At 39.2% G+C, this 15,809-nt stretch overlaps 1 protein-coding gene across 3 annotated transcripts in view; it reads left to right on the top strand.

The window, feature by feature from the left end:
* Window positions 1–15,809, top strand: part of LOC130930005 (adenylate cyclase type 1-like) — a 63,075-nt gene that overhangs the window by 20,284 nt on the left and 26,982 nt on the right. For all 3 annotated transcript variants that reach the window (XR_009066977.1, XM_057857665.1, XM_057857664.1), the window contains exon 4: window positions 859–970. Coding sequence is in view for 2 of the 3 variants with exons in the window: in XM_057857665.1 (XP_057713648.1) it covers window positions 859–970 (112 nt within the window). In the remaining variant the exon portion in view is untranslated. The remainder of the gene's footprint in view (window positions 1–858; window positions 971–15,809) is intronic.

Genomic DNA, 15,809 nt, shown 5'->3' with positions numbered 1-15,809 from the left:
ACAAGGACACAGGACAGTGGTTGAGTCACCTTTAATCCATTTTCACTGGCTGCAAGTGTGATTTAGTTACAGCCACCACCTGTTATGTGCCACAGGTAAGTAGCAGGTGCTGTTAATTACACAAATTAGAGAAGCATCACATGGTTTTTCATAGGGTGCCAATACTTTTGTCTGGCCCATTTTTGGAGTTTTGTGTAAAATGATAATGATTTAATGTTTTTCCCCTTTCTCTTCTGTGTTTTTTCATTGCAAGCAAGATAAATGAAGATATGACGACCAAAGCATTTGTAATTGCAATCATTTTCTGGGAGAAATTGAGCATTATCTGACAGAATTGCAGGTGTGCCGGTCCTTTTGGCCAGCACTGTATGTTGGTGTTGAAATAAAACATGGCCCATTTGTATGCTGAGATGCCAAAAAGGAGCATAGCTATTCCACAAGCTTCACAACAAAATTGTGTTCCACTATAAACTGACCCGCTTTGTGGGAACAGTGCTAAAAAGGTCTTGACGGCTGCGTAATATCCTTAAATGACTCCTCTCTGGCACCTGACGGCAATCGTCTTCACCTTGAGCCCCGTGAGAATATTCTGGCTTCTATTTTCAGTCACGGTGCCTTGACTGTGCCGCCAGTCAAAAAGGGGCAGACGCGCTTTGGCTCGCTCCCTCTTTTTAATCTTTCGCTGCCTGCTGCTGGCCATTAATTGCAGTCTTTGATTCGTTTGCCGTCAAAAATCCAAAGTTGCTGTTCAAACTGACCTTCTAAATGTCATTTAAAGAGCTCCCTGGCTGCTAATCTGATCTGGCAAAACAGTGAGAGAATAACAAGCCATTTCTTTCTTTTTTTTGCCCATCGCAGCATCCTGTTTGCAGACATTGTAGGCTTCACCAGCTTGGCCTCCCAGTGCACCGCCCAGGAACTTGTTAAACTCCTCAATGAGCTTTTTGGGAAGTTTGACGAGCTCGCCACGGTGAGTCTGTTTAATAATCATAAACACATCACATTTCTTTCGTAATTTCAATATGGCCCAAGGAGCATGTTATAAAAAGTGAAATGACCCCGATAAGAAAATGCTTCTCTACCCCTGGTGCTCTATTGAACACAATGCTCATGGCTGTCAGCTCAGCGTGATGTCACAGTGAATACTGGAAGTCCTTATGATGTGTAATGTGATTACTGAGTGCTTCATTTGAGGAAGCCTCTAATCTAGTCCAGATTCGCCTAAGGCTCAACTTTTCCTCCACGCTGCCTGTGCGAAACGCCTGAATAGAGTTGCTCTTGTCTCCAAGTGTCCAGTTGTTACACTCAATCGAAAATACACATCTCACTGGAAATAAGCATTTGCAGACAATGTTTCATTCATTGTAATTTTTCTACACCATCAGTGCTATATGAATGAAAGTGTCTAAACATGAAAAATGCCAAACTGTATTTTAAAGGGAAAGACAAGGTTTAGTATTAGTACAAAGGAATTTAGTATGACAAATTGTTGCTAAAGAATCTAAATATGCAAATCAAAAACTTCTTAGAACAATGATAGCGGAGAAAATAATGTTTAAACTCAGGAAATGACACAGCTCATAGGCGCTAGCGTTTTGGGACGCTCCTTTGTCCTGGAGGTAATTTAGGGATTACCAGCCAGGATGTGTCTGAACACTAGAGAAGGCTGTGGTTTTATCTGTATTGGCTGCGATTAATAAATAATACTGTGGCCGAAGTTCCTGACTCATATAGTTCAAGTGATGAGTCTTTTTAAAGTGATGTGTTGTAAAGTCAGAGCTGGTTGCAGGCTGCAGGCTAACAGTTTGAGCTGAGCTGACCACTGGATTTAGCGTCTTCATTAGAAGAATCAGCGCATCAATCAGAACAAAGACCAAGAAATCAATGTGGGGACAAATTGTATACAGTGACCCTTTTTTTTTTCACGGTCAAATTGTATACAGTGACCCCTTTTTTTTTCACGGTCAATGGGGACCTGAATCATCCCGTGATAAGGGAAAAACCGCGAAATAGCGAAAGCGGGGAAAAAAAAATATTGTGTGTTCAATGTATTTATTCAGATGTAACATTGGAAGAGATATAAGACATATTTTTTCACCAAAGTACAATACCGGTAGTATAATTAAAAAACAGAAAAGAAAGAAAACTTGTATATGCATATGGCGGAAAACACTCATGTGACTTGAAATTCCGCTCTGAGACCCACAATTGGGCCAAATTCAAAATTGTCCTATAAGCATGGTGATACATCATTGGAAAGCTTAAAATCTCTATTCTCTGGGGGACGAAAAGTTTTGAACAGGAGGGCATTTAAAAAAAAAACAAAAACATTTTTAACCCCCCAAAGAGAGCACAAGAGCATAATTAAAGACACCATGATTTTAACGAGATATTATTGCGTACTTGTCAAGACACAGCTGTGAATGTCCAAAGCTGAACTTTTTGCGGATTTTATGAGTGAAACATGGTAATCTTATAATGGTCTTGATGGAGAAATCGCAGACATTGAGGAGTGGTCGAGATTTTCTTTTTTTATATATTTTACTCTTTTAAATTTTTTTCCCCAATTTTTTTTTTTTCTCGTTTGGATTGATTATTTATCATCTAAAATATCGGGGAAAATGCGACAGTAACAAAAAAAAAAAAACAAGATTAAGCGATTGTTATGAGGTAGATATTCGTGACCTATTTACAGACACTATTTTTTTCATTGTGACGTAACTTGTTTAATAGTTTAAAATACTCGGGTGAATAAATTTTAAAGTCGTTTTTTGTTTAAACTAAATATTAGACATCAAGTAATGATTCTAAGCAGAAAATGACAGACATTTCGAATAATAAAAATTAATTACTTACCTTCTTTTTATGGCTGGATTGAAGCAAAAGCGGTGCCCGGTGTCTGTAAACGGGGGTTTCCAGGGTAAAACGGACAAATTAAAAATAGTTTGGGGGCTTAATGCGCCATGAAACTGCTATGGCAGCATATAGACATATTGTTCTGTCAAACACAACAGTTCTTTTGGCTTAAAATACAGCAGTTTATTTTAAAGAGGGGTGCAACAGCAGAAACTGCTTTTTCAGCCATGTCTGTGTTTTCCGCAATATATATATATATATATATATATATATTAGGGCTGTCAAACATTAAAATTTGTAATCGAGTTAATTACAGCTTAAAAATTAATTAATTGTAATTAATCGCAATTCAAACCATCTATAAAGTATGCCATATTTTTCTGTAAATTATTGTTGGAATGAAAAGATAAGACACAAGACGGATTAATACATTCAACATACGGTACATAAGTACTGTATTTGTTTATTATAACAATAAATCAACAAGATGGCATTAACATTATTAACATTCTCTTAAAGCGATCCATGGATAGAAAGACTTGTAGTTCTTAAAAGATAATGTTAGTACAAGTTATAGAAATTTTATATTAAAACCCCTCTTAATGTTTTCGTTTTATTAAAATTTGTAAAATTTTCAATCAAAAAATAAACTAGTAGCTCGCCATTGTTGATGTCAATAATTATACCATGCTCACTCATGGTTCTAACCCATAAAATCAGTTGAACCAAACGCCAGCAGAGGGCGCCAAACACCAGAAAACAAGTAACAAGCGGACATTACACTGTACTGTCATTTTAGTCTGTTTGAGCGGAGCATGTGCGTTAATTGCGTTAAATATTTTAACGTGATTAATTTAAAAAATTAATTATCGCCCGTTAACGCGATAATTTTATATATATATTTATATATATATATTTTAATATATGGTTTTCCAGAACTTCAAATATATGAATTATGATACGTTTTACACATGTTACCGTCTCACCGAATTATTTTTAAACAAGAAAAACATAGAAAAATGGTAGTCTTTATTAAATGCTTCATTGAATGAGTCCACTCAAATCCGCTCACGCTGCTCACTTACACACAATAAGTTGTCACAGCAAGTGTTTAAGAAGCTAAACGATGATTGACACATGCGGCGCTTCGAAGTTTCGGCTTCCAAGCTTCTCTGACAATTAAAAACCTTAACATCTGTCCATCATCATTAACTTTAACAAGCAATTCCAGTGCACTGCCTGACAAAGAAAGGCAGCAGTAGGGAAAGTGAGACTACGTGATCGGATTGAGACAGCTCATCTGTATTTATTCTTTTTTTTTTAATTGAAAAAAAATCTGTGATGGATTTAGGGCGCGAAGTTTGAAGCCCGAAGTAGCGAGGGATCACTGTATTACACAATGTCACATACCAATGACAAATATTCTGATGTTTGTGCACTCTTTTCAGTAGGCTACCATAATAGCAGACATTGTTGGTGCGCAGCAGGTAAACGCTTATAAACATTTAATAATAAAATAATAATAAAATAATGAATAAGTACATATTCATCAAGGTTACTAAACTTGCTATACATCTTCTGATATCGTGTTCTTTCTCTTTTTTTCCGTCTTGGATGTTGACGAAGGCTGTTTCACATTTTGGCCTGGGTAATTCTCAACTGTGTCATCCTTAAAGTGTATATGACACCTAAACAAACCTTAAATAGCATTATTATTGGAGTTAAAATCATATATTGAGAATTTTCAACCCTATACAACAATTGGGCAGAGCACGAATGACAAGAAATGCGTCTTTAAATCTGATGTTTAGCTCCTCCTGTCATCGTAGCGCCTCCATCTTGGTGATGACGTCACTAGGTGACATATTTTGTATCTAGCCCAAAAGAGGAGGAAGCGTTTTTCAGCTAGTCTGGTTCAAGTGTGGATTTTTTTAACGATATTGGCGATCTAGAGGAAGTATGTGACGTACAGCCATATATGTTTGAGTCGTATTTGGAGAAGGAGGAAGATTCAGATCGAAAAAAAAGATGACAGAGACAACAAACACGAGGCTGACGACCAGAGCAGACTGCATGGGCAAAACAAAATGTCATCATTGTTTTTATCTCTCTATTGCAATATTATTACAGGATATTCTTTGTATAAGTATTGAGTCCCCTGACTGCAGCATAAATTGTATTTTCATGACAAATAACAGTCTAGTGCTAAATGGAATATGAAATATTAAAAATGTATGTATTCATGATGATGGCTAAATTAATGCAGATTGGTCAAAACTGCCTAATTATTTCCCCCCGAATTGTGTTTTTTAAGCCACTGGCCATTCACTTGCTGTAGACTCGGCAAGCAGTCCCGCCAGACCCAGGCCAGTGTCTGCGAGCGTCCGGCGGGAGTGCTCGCCGTAGCCGCAGCAGGGAAATGACAAGAGCCGTAGTAGTCCCCCTGCTGTGACCTCGGCGTGCACTCTATCCGAGCTGAAAATAGCGCTCTCTCGGCGGCAGGCACGCGAGAAGCAATGGTGACGACGCAATCCCAAGCCGAAAATAGAGCACTATATGGGCACGCGGGAAGCGATGGTTACAGCGGGGGACGACGCCAGCTCAAGCCGAAAATAGAGCACTCTAGGTGGACACACCGGCTGGCAAGCGCCTGCGCTGGACGCGGGAGTGCTCACCTTGATTATCTGACGTCCAGCGGCAAGAGCCCTACTTTGTGGTCACCAACAAAATTCAAGCCACCTCCTTATTAAAACGTGTGATATGTAGTTTTTCCCATAATATAAAACACTTAGTTCACTCACTTCCACTGACTCCCCTAATGGTCCCTCGATGGTCGGACTTGTTTTGCCCATTCTCCGTGGGAAACGGGATTTTTTGGAAACCCAAAAAGGCTTACACCACTCTCCTCAATGTTGGAACAAAAGCTTGAAATTCATCGTTTCGGCATGGTGAGAAAAACAAACAAAATAATCCCCCAAATCAGCTGAATCGACAGTGCTGCATACAACAACACAACTATATAGTGAAGTCATCAACCTACCTCACATTCGCCACCTGAGACTCTCAACGGAAGCCACACATTGTCATGGCGTGGGATTCAAAAAGTTGAATATATATCGATCGTGTCCGCACACAGCCAAGTCTTCTATTTCATTCAAGAGCATAAAATACCGGGTTAATATAAAATAAACATGCTTTTTTTCGTGTCATGGTCAGTAACGTAGCGTACGTAACACGTCACCTTTGCTCATTAATATTCATGACATTAGCAACTGTTGCTGGGGGGGGTCAAGCATGCATTTGTCCCTCATGGTACAGTGTTATGAAAAAGTATCTGAACCTTTTGGAATTTCTCACATTTCTGCATAAAATCACCATCAAATGTTAACTGGTCTTTGTCAAAATCACAAAGATGAAGAAACACTGACTACTTTAACTAAAATCACCCAAACATTTATAGATTTTAATATTTTAATGAGGATAGTATGCAAACAATGACAGAAGGGGGAAAAATAAGTAAGTGAACCATCACATTTAATATTTTGTGGCCCCCCTTTGGCAGCAATAACTTCAACCAGATGCTTCCTGTAGCTGCAAATCAGTCGGCCACAATGATCAGGACTAATCTTGGCCCATTCCTCTCTACAAAATTGCTGGAGTTCAGTCAGATTCCTGGGATGTCTGGCATGAATTCGCTCTTTAGGTCATTCCACTGCTCACACTCTCAATGGGGTTCAAGTCTGCACTTTGACTTGGCCACTCCCAAACGTGTATTTTATTCTACTGAAACCATTCTGAAGTTGATTTACTTCTGTGTTTTGGATCATTGTCTTGTTGCAGCATCCAACCTCTTCTTAGCTTCAACTGTCTGACGGATGGCCTCGGGGTTTCCTGCAAAACATCTTGATAAACCTTTAAATTTGTTATTCCATTAATGATTGCAAGTTGTCCAGGCCCTGATGTAGCAAAACAGCCCCAAATAATGATGGGGATGAGGTGTTGATGTTGTTAAGCTGTTCCATTTTTTCCCTCCACACATGATGTTGTGTGTTTCTCCCAAACAATTCAACTTCATCAGTCCACAAAATATTTTGCCAAAACTTTGGTGGAGTGTCCAAGTGCCTTTTGCGAATATTAAACGAGCAACAATGTTTTTTTTTTTTTTGGCACAGGAGTGGCTTCCTCTGTGGAGTCCTCCCAAGAACACCATTCTTGGCCATAGTTTTACATATAGTTGATGTGTGCACAGAGGTATTGGACTGTGCCAGTGATTTCTGTAAGTCTGTAGCAGACACTCTAAGGTTATTTTTTTTTTACATCTCTGAGTATTCTGCGCTGAATGCTTAGCGTCATCTTTCATGCATGGACACTCCTTGGAAGAGAAGCAACACTGCCAAACTTTCTACATTTGTAGACAACTTCTCTGACTGTTGATTGATGAACATCCAGATTTTTAGAGATGGTTTTGTATCCTTTCCCAACTAAATACAAATCAACAATCCTTAAGCGCAGGTCTTTAGACAGCTCTTTTGAGCCAGCCATGATGCACATCAGACAATGTTTCTCATCAAGACATTTCTTACCAGGTGTGTGTTTTATAGTGGGCAGGACAACTTTAAACTACTCATCAGTGATTGGGTACACACCTGACTTTACATGTTTGGTAAAAAATGATTTCAATTGCTGTTTAAGTCTCCTTAGGCAGAGGGTTCACTTACTTATTTTTCCCCCTTCTGTCATTGTTTGTATGCTATCCTCATTAAAATATGAAAATCCATAAATGTTAGGGTGGTTTTAGTTGAAGCAGACACTGTATTTTCATCTGTGTGATTTTGACAGATTTGATTTTGATCTGACACGTTTGATGTTGATTTTATGCAGAAATTTGAGAAATTTCAAAAGGTTCATATACTTTTTCATACCACTGTACTCACATTTGATTGGCATTTCAATTTGTCTTCTCACAGCATTTTTGTCTACTGTCTGTACAAATTTGGGCTTTTATTGACAAATTTCTCCACTATTACACATCATAACTACCCCATCATTTAATAGAAAAGATTCTCTCTGCTGGGATGCATTTGATCAAAACCTCGTCTTTCCCTTTAAGATGTGTCAGACCCATTTGACTTGCCTGAGTTCTATATTTAACTTGGTTGTTTACATGCATCAAGAGAAATGATTGAGGCTAGAATTAGGCTGCTTAGTTCAAGTAACTCAATTCTGATTTTTGGATTTCTGGCCTCTCATTTTAGCACTTGAAAGAAAAAAAATATGAAATAAGATACTGTTTCTTCAAACCACAATCAAGCAATCGAGTGAAAACAGTTTTTTAAAAATCTTTATGCCTCAAAAAAAACATTCAGACCCTCAACATTACACAAACCCTCAGACAGCAGTTAAGCAGAGCAGCCCTGTACTGTCAAATTTAAAATGAACCGCATCTTTTTCCAGGCTTGTGCTTCTGGGATTTTTTGTTGTTGTTGTTGTTGTGAGATTTGATACAATGGTTGGAGCTTGTCATCTCATGTCGTAGCTCCGATCTGACCCGGAGCCCTCCCTCACCCTGATCCACTTGGGCAGGAAGTGGCGGTCAGCTATGACTCATCACAGCGGCGACAACTGCATGCATGGGTGCTCTGCCTATGACATTTTTCATTTTGTTTTTCCCCACTGTTTTTTTACGAAGAGTGGGTGATAGCACATGGCCATGGGGCGTCATCTCGTAATAGCATTCCAGCACCGTCCCCACACCACCTGTCCACTCTCTGGACCAGTCAAGCTGCATGGGATGTGGGCCAGGAACACAGAGCTCTTCATGATGCACACCCAGTCACTTCGATTCTCTGCTAGCAAGCATTTCCAATTTTGAACAAAAATAACTTTCCTTTGTTTTTTTGGATAGAAAGGCAACATGATTGACTAGTGGTTAGATGCGTATAATTTAAAAATGACTCAAGGATAATACTGTACCATATTTCTTCAAATAATCTGTTTGCAAAAAAAAAAAAAGAGGTATACAGTGCCTTGCAAAAGTATTCGGCCCCCTTGAATCTTGCAACCTTTCGCCACATTTCAGGCTTCAAACATAAAGATATGAAATTTAATTTTTTTTGTCAAAAATCAACAACAAGTGGGACACAATCGTGAAGTGGAACAACATTTATTGGATAATTTAAACTTTTTTAACAAATAAAAAACTGAAAAGTGGGGCGTGCAATATTATTCGGCCCCTTTACTTTCAGTGCAGCAAACTCACTCCAGAGGTTCAGTGAGGATCTCTGAATGATCCAATGTTGTCCTAAATGACCGATGATGATAAATAGAATCCACCTGTGTGTAATCAAGTCTCCGTATAAATGCACCTGCTCTGTGATAGTCTCAGGGTTCTGTTTAAAGTGCAGAGAGCATTATGAAAACCAAGGAACACACCAGGCAGGTCCGAGATACTGTTGTGGAGAAGTTTAAAGCCGGATTTGGATACAAAAAGATTTCCCAAGCTTTAAACATCTCAAGGAGCACTGTGTAAGCCATCATATTGAAATGGAAGGAGCATCAGACCACTGCAAATCTACCAAGACCCGGCCGTCCTTCCAAACTTTCTTCTCAAACAAGGAGAAAACTGATCAGAGATGCAGCCAAGAGGCCCATGATCACTCTGGATGAACTGCAGAGATCTACAGCTGAGGTGGGAGAGTCTGTCCATAGGACAACAATCAGTCGTACACTGCACAAATCTGGCCTTTATGGAAGAGTGGCAAGAAGAAAGCCATTTCTCAAAGATATCCATAAAAAGTCTCGTTTAAAGTTTGCCACAAGCCACCTGGGAGACACACCAAACATGTGGAAGAAGGTGCTCTGGTCAGATGAAACCAAAATTGAACTTTTTGACCACAATGCAAAACGATATGTTTGGCGTAAAAGCAACACAGCTCATCACCCTGAACACACCATCCCCACTGTCAAACATGGTGGTGGCAGCATCATGGTTTGGGTTAGGTTAGGTTTTCTTCAGCAGGGACAGGGAAGATGGTTAAAATTGACGGGAAGATGGATGCAGCCAAATACAGGAACATTCTGGAAGAAAACCTGTTGGTATCTGCACAAGACCTGAGACTGGGACAGAGATTTATCTTCCAACAAGACAATGATCCAAAACATAAAGCCAAATCTACAATGGAATGGTTCAAAAATAAACGTATCCAGGTGTTAGAATGGCCAAGTCAAAGTCCAGACTTGAATCCAATCAAGAATCTGTGGAAAGAGCTGAAGACTGCTGTTCACAAACACTCTCCATCCAACCTCACTGAGCTCGAGCTGTTTTGCAAGGAAGAATGGGCAAGAATGTCAGTCTCTCGATGTGCAAAACTGATAGAAACATACCCCAAGCGACTTGCAGCTGTAATTGGAGCAAAAGGTGGCGCTACAAAGTATTAACGCAAGGGGGCCGAATAATATTGCACGCCCCACTTTTCAGTTTTTTATTTGTTAAAAAAGTTTAAATTATCCAATAAATGTTGTTCCACTTCACGATTGTGTCCCACTTGTTGTTGATTCTTGACAAAAAATTTAAATTTTATATCTTTATGTTTGAAGCCTGAAATGTGGCGAAAGGTTGCAAGGTTCAAGGGGGCCGAATACTTTTGCAAGGCACTGTACATTCTTAAGATTAATGTGCTGTGCTTTTACGATCAAAAATGATAAATCACTTAAAACACTGAATGATTTTCCAAATTTTTAGGTTCACAAATAAGCACATTATATGTGACCAGGTATTGCACAATGATACTGAAGTCCCCTAAGCATGTTCCTAGATACCGTACATGCCATCAATTGTTTACTTGGTGAAATTTCAAAAGTGACATTTCCGAATTAAAAGATACTCTAAATCTTCTTTTATCGATTCATAGTGGTACTTTCAAGAAATAAAGGAATTTTAAAAATTGCAATTTGTAAAAGGTAAGTCAGCAATTCTCTAAAAGCATAAGCAAAACAATTGCTCATTTCCTAACTGTTTTTCATTCATATCAACAAGGTGAAACGGCATTTTACAGTGAAGAAAATAAGTATTTGAACACCCTGCTAAGTTCTCCAACTCAGAAATCATGGAGGGGTCTGAAATTTTCATCGTAGGGGCATGTCCACTGTGAGAGAGATCATCTAAAAAGAAACATCCGGAAATCACAATGTATGATTTTTTAATGATTTATTTGTGAAATACAGCTGCAAATGAGTATGTGAACACCTGAGAAAATGAATGTTAATATTTGGTACAGTAGACTTTTTTTGCAATTGCAGAGGTCAAACGTTTCCTGTAGTTTTTCACCTGGTTTGCACACACTGCACAAGGGATCTTGGCCCAACCATCAGTCAGGTTTCTGGGCTGTCGCTGAGAAACACGGCGTTTGAACTCCCACCAAAGGTTATCTATTGGGTGTACTTCTGGAGACCGGCCAGGCCATACTAGAACCTTGTTATGCTTCTTATAGAGCCACTCCTTCGTTTTCCTGGCTGTCATGTTGGAAGACCCAGGCATGACCCATCTTCAATGCTGTGACGGAAGGAAAGAGGTTGTTCACCAAAATCTCACAATACAGGGCCCCAGCCCTCCTCCCTTTAATACAGTGCACTTGTCCTGTCCCATGCGCAGAAATACTCCCCCAAAGCATTATGCTACCACCCCCATGCTTCATAGTAGAGATGGTGTTCTTGAGATTCTCATCATTCTTCTTCCTTCAAACACAGTTAGTGGAATTATGACCAAAAAGCCAATGACACCTCTGTGTCATCCAAATTGTCATAGGCAAACTTTAGACGGGCCTTGACATGTGCTTATTTAAGCAGGGGAACCTACCATGCCATGCATGATTTCAAACCTTGACGTCTTAGTGTATTACCAACAGTAACCTTGGAAACAGTGGTCCCAGCGCTTTTCAGGTCATTGACCAACTCCTGTCGTGTAGTTCTTGGCTGATTCCTTACCTTTCTCTGGATCATTGAGACCCCACGAGGTGATATCCAAAATGGGGCTGCACTCCGATTGAGATTAACCGTCATGTTTAGCTTCTTCCATTTTCTAATGATTGCTCCAACAGTGGACCTTTTTTCACCAAGATGCTTCATAATTGCTGTGTAGCCCTTTCCAGCCTTGTGGAGGTGAACAATTTTGTCTCTCGTGTCTTTGGACAACTCTTTGGTCTTAACCATGTTAGAAGTTTGAATTTTACAGATCGTATGGAGTGGACAGGTGTCTTTATGCTGCCATCGACCTCAAACAACTTCATCTGATTCAGGATAATACATAGAGTGGATATACTTATTTGCTGCTGTATCTCAGAAATAAATTCTTCAAAAATCATGCATCGTGATATCTGGATTTTTCTTTTTAGATTATCTCTCTCACAGTAGACATGGACCTACAATGAAAACTTCAGACTCCTCCATGACCTCTAAGTGGGAGAACTTGCAAAATAGCACGGTGTTCAAATACCGTAATTTCTCGAATATAGGGCGCAGCCGTGTATCACGCGCACCCCAAATTGACTTGTAAAATCTAGGGAAAATTATTGTACCCGTGTATAACGCGCACCCTAATTTTAGCACCAATAAATAGAAGAATACAAGAAAACAGAGCTTGTGTACAGATACAGAAATGTCATTTTACTGACTGGTGAAACACAGCACAAGCATAGCACATTGGTAGTTCAAAACATTACCGTAAACTGACAATATGTACGGTAATAATATGATTTGACAACTTCTCCAACTTACCAGAATCCAGGAGAAAACAAAGCAGATGTGGCTTTTCTTTTAAAGGCTGCTGTATAACTTGCTCGTTTCATCATGATGAATAAATGTTTCTTCCATGGATAGATAGGGTAAAATAAAAGTACGGCTAGAAGTCGGAAAACCGAAAGCGTGCTTCGCTGTAGACTAACAAGAGGAACTTATTGTTATTTGGGTTTGAGTTTTCCGAGGGACAGATATAGTTGACGGACACGGGAAGTCTGTGTTGTGTTACGTTTGTTATGGTCCGAGTTGCCGAGTTGCAATAAACGGTGACTCAAATGAGTTCAAGAAACTAAATTCTGTGCTTTATGAAGAGGGAAAAAAGCTGAATTTAACACAGATGAAATCATTCGACCAATCAGAGTTGTATTACCGAAACAAGTATTACCGAAACAAAATGGCGACGTCATGTACTGTAATGGTCGGCAACGGATCGCCGCATCATTTTTCGTCAACACAACATGGCCGTGTCAATAAAAAAAATCTGTCTTTATATATATATATATATATATATATATCTGTCTCCATCCATGTACCTGTGTATAATGAGCACCCATGATTTTACAAGTTGATTTTGGGGAAAAAAAGTGCGCGTTATATTCGGGAAATTACGGTACTTTTTTTCTCCTCTGTATATAAATATAACTGCCATATCAGTGTCTGTGCCAAATGTTGTGGTTGTTCAACTTTGCTAACATGCTGGTTGCGATTAACGCATGAAGCGATGTTGTGAAAGTTTTTCGAGTTTGTTTTATTTTCCTAATTATGGAAATCCAAGATGCAGGGACCACCCAACTTCAGTTGCAATTAAAGATTGTAGCCAAATTGTTGATATTTATTGGAAAGATGGGATTAGTCCCATTGTCGGTTCGTCTTGTCCCACCGCCTTTTGTAAGCTTTTTGCCTAGATTCACGTTCGAACCAATGCTTTTTCTGTTACTTTGTTAATTACACTTCGTTTTGTGTTTCCAGCAATTGCTGTGTTTTTTTTGTTGTCACCTTTTGAACATTTTGGACTGATCATTAAACCTTTTTGTTCTGACTGAAAAATCGTGCATTTGCGTCCTTATTGCATCCTTGTCAGACATTTTACAGATGAAAATATTCTTGACTTTAATATTACCCCTTGACCCTCGTCAGGATAAGTGGAAATTTTACTTCTCTATATTTCAAATATATATATATATATGTAAGACGCACCTGACTATAAGCCGCCACCCACCAAATTTGACACAAAAAATGGCATTTGTTCATAGATAGGCCGCACTGGACTATAAACTGCAGCTGTCCTAACTGTATTATAGGATATTTACGGCAAAAGATATTAACCGGTAACACTTTATTTGACAGCGGCATCATAAGACTTTCGTAAGACCAAATGAACTACCATGCTTCAAGAAGCTTCATTTGGTCATCACTGCTCCCTTGGGGGAGACAGTCAACCACTGCTGTCACCTGCTGTCAACACTGTTGTCGTCCAACTTGCCTCTTAGCATGCATTGCAGCGCTGCAGATTTAATAACAATCAAAATTCATCTTCTGTGCTGATTATTTCTTCAGTTACTGGTCCAGTTGTTTCAATAAATGCTAGTTATGGTATCTGGTAACACTTTATTTGACGGCAGTGCCCTAAGACTCTCATAAGACAATCATAATTATGAGATGAAACTGTCATTAACATTAATGTGTGCTTATAACAGATTTCATTTAGTGCCATCCGGCAATTTATTACTTTTGAATGAATGTAAAAGATCTGAGCTGGACATACAGTATATGGAGTTAGTGACACAATTTGCCGGATGACACTTAATGACATCCGTCATAAAAGCATTCAGTAAAGTACACAATAGTGTCATGTCATATTTATGACTCTTATGACGTCGCTCTCAAAGTGTTACTTATTAACCGAAATAAATCAACAAATAAGCCGCACAGGAATATAAGCCGCAGGATTCAAAATTAGGGACAAAAAGTAGCGGTTTACAGTCCAAAAATTATGGTACTATTTTATGCTTTTACGGAATGTAGTGTTTGAAGACCACTTTTGGAATAACAATAGAAAATAGGGTTTCCAGGAAAGCTACTCACACTGATAAGTGTCAGCAGTTTGATTCCCACCACCCACTGGAACGCAAGCTGAGAGTAATTATAACTCTTCAGCGTCAGAATCTGCTGACTGTTGCTGAGATTCAAGATTAGCGGCGTTAACACCTCAAGAAAGCTTTGGGGCTGTCCCGTTCCCTCCTAAAACTAAAAACCCCACATTTCTCTAACACAATCTAAATCAGAAGTCCTCCCACTATACAGTGTATTGGATCGCTACAGTAGCTGGTGTTGACAGGCCAGTCAAGAGATGGCGGTTCCTTTCTGAGCGAGCAAATTGACACGCCAACTGCTCTCCTCACTCACCACTTTCTCTTCTTGGCTGAATCTCCAATGGGCTGTCCAGCCAGCACCCAAAACAACAGCTTCTGTGATGAGTGCTTTGTAAGAAAAATAGCATTGGCCTGCTTATTTTATATGTACGTGTCTTTGATTTTGTCGTGGGTCGCTTTGTCGAGGTTCCTGTGTGTGTGTTTTTTTTTAGGGGGGGGGGGCTGTCACAACACCTCCGTGCATCACAGCTTCCAGACTCCTCCGCTCCTTGTTTCACAGCTTCTTGATTGACACGCAGAAGCCTACTTCCCTCAACTGTGTCTGTTATGCCCCGTGGTTTTCTCTGCACTAGCCCGCTTTCTGTTTTGCGTTGTCTCAGGCTTCCATTTTTAGCTGACTCAAGGATGTATCCGTCGTCTACTGTCTTTTTGCGTTTTGAATCGGCCAAACTCCCCTTATCATTCACATTTAAACAACTTCAAAATGTCCCAAGTTATGTTGTTGAACAGTATTTCCTACGATGTGTGTAGTTTTACACAAACAGAGAATTAGGGTCATTCTGGTGGAGAAAGTGAATTTACGGATATACTGTAACTGACATCCTCTAAAATATTTTATACTGTGTCAAAAAACAACTTGAGTAAGTAGATTTTTTGGGCTGATCATGTTATTTGCAAAACGCAGCGTGAATAAATTCGCAATTGCCTGATAATAATACATAAGCATTTGTATTCACAAGAATATCATTTACAGTGGTATGAAAAAGTATCTGAACCTTTTAGAATTTT

This window comes from Corythoichthys intestinalis, chromosome 14 (genome assembly GCF_030265065.1).
Source record: "Corythoichthys intestinalis isolate RoL2023-P3 chromosome 14, ASM3026506v1, whole genome shotgun sequence".
Taxonomy (NCBI): domain Eukaryota; kingdom Metazoa; phylum Chordata; class Actinopteri; order Syngnathiformes; family Syngnathidae; genus Corythoichthys; species Corythoichthys intestinalis.
Note: the sequence above shows the minus strand (reverse complement) of the source record. Positions and strands in the feature narration are given on the sequence as shown.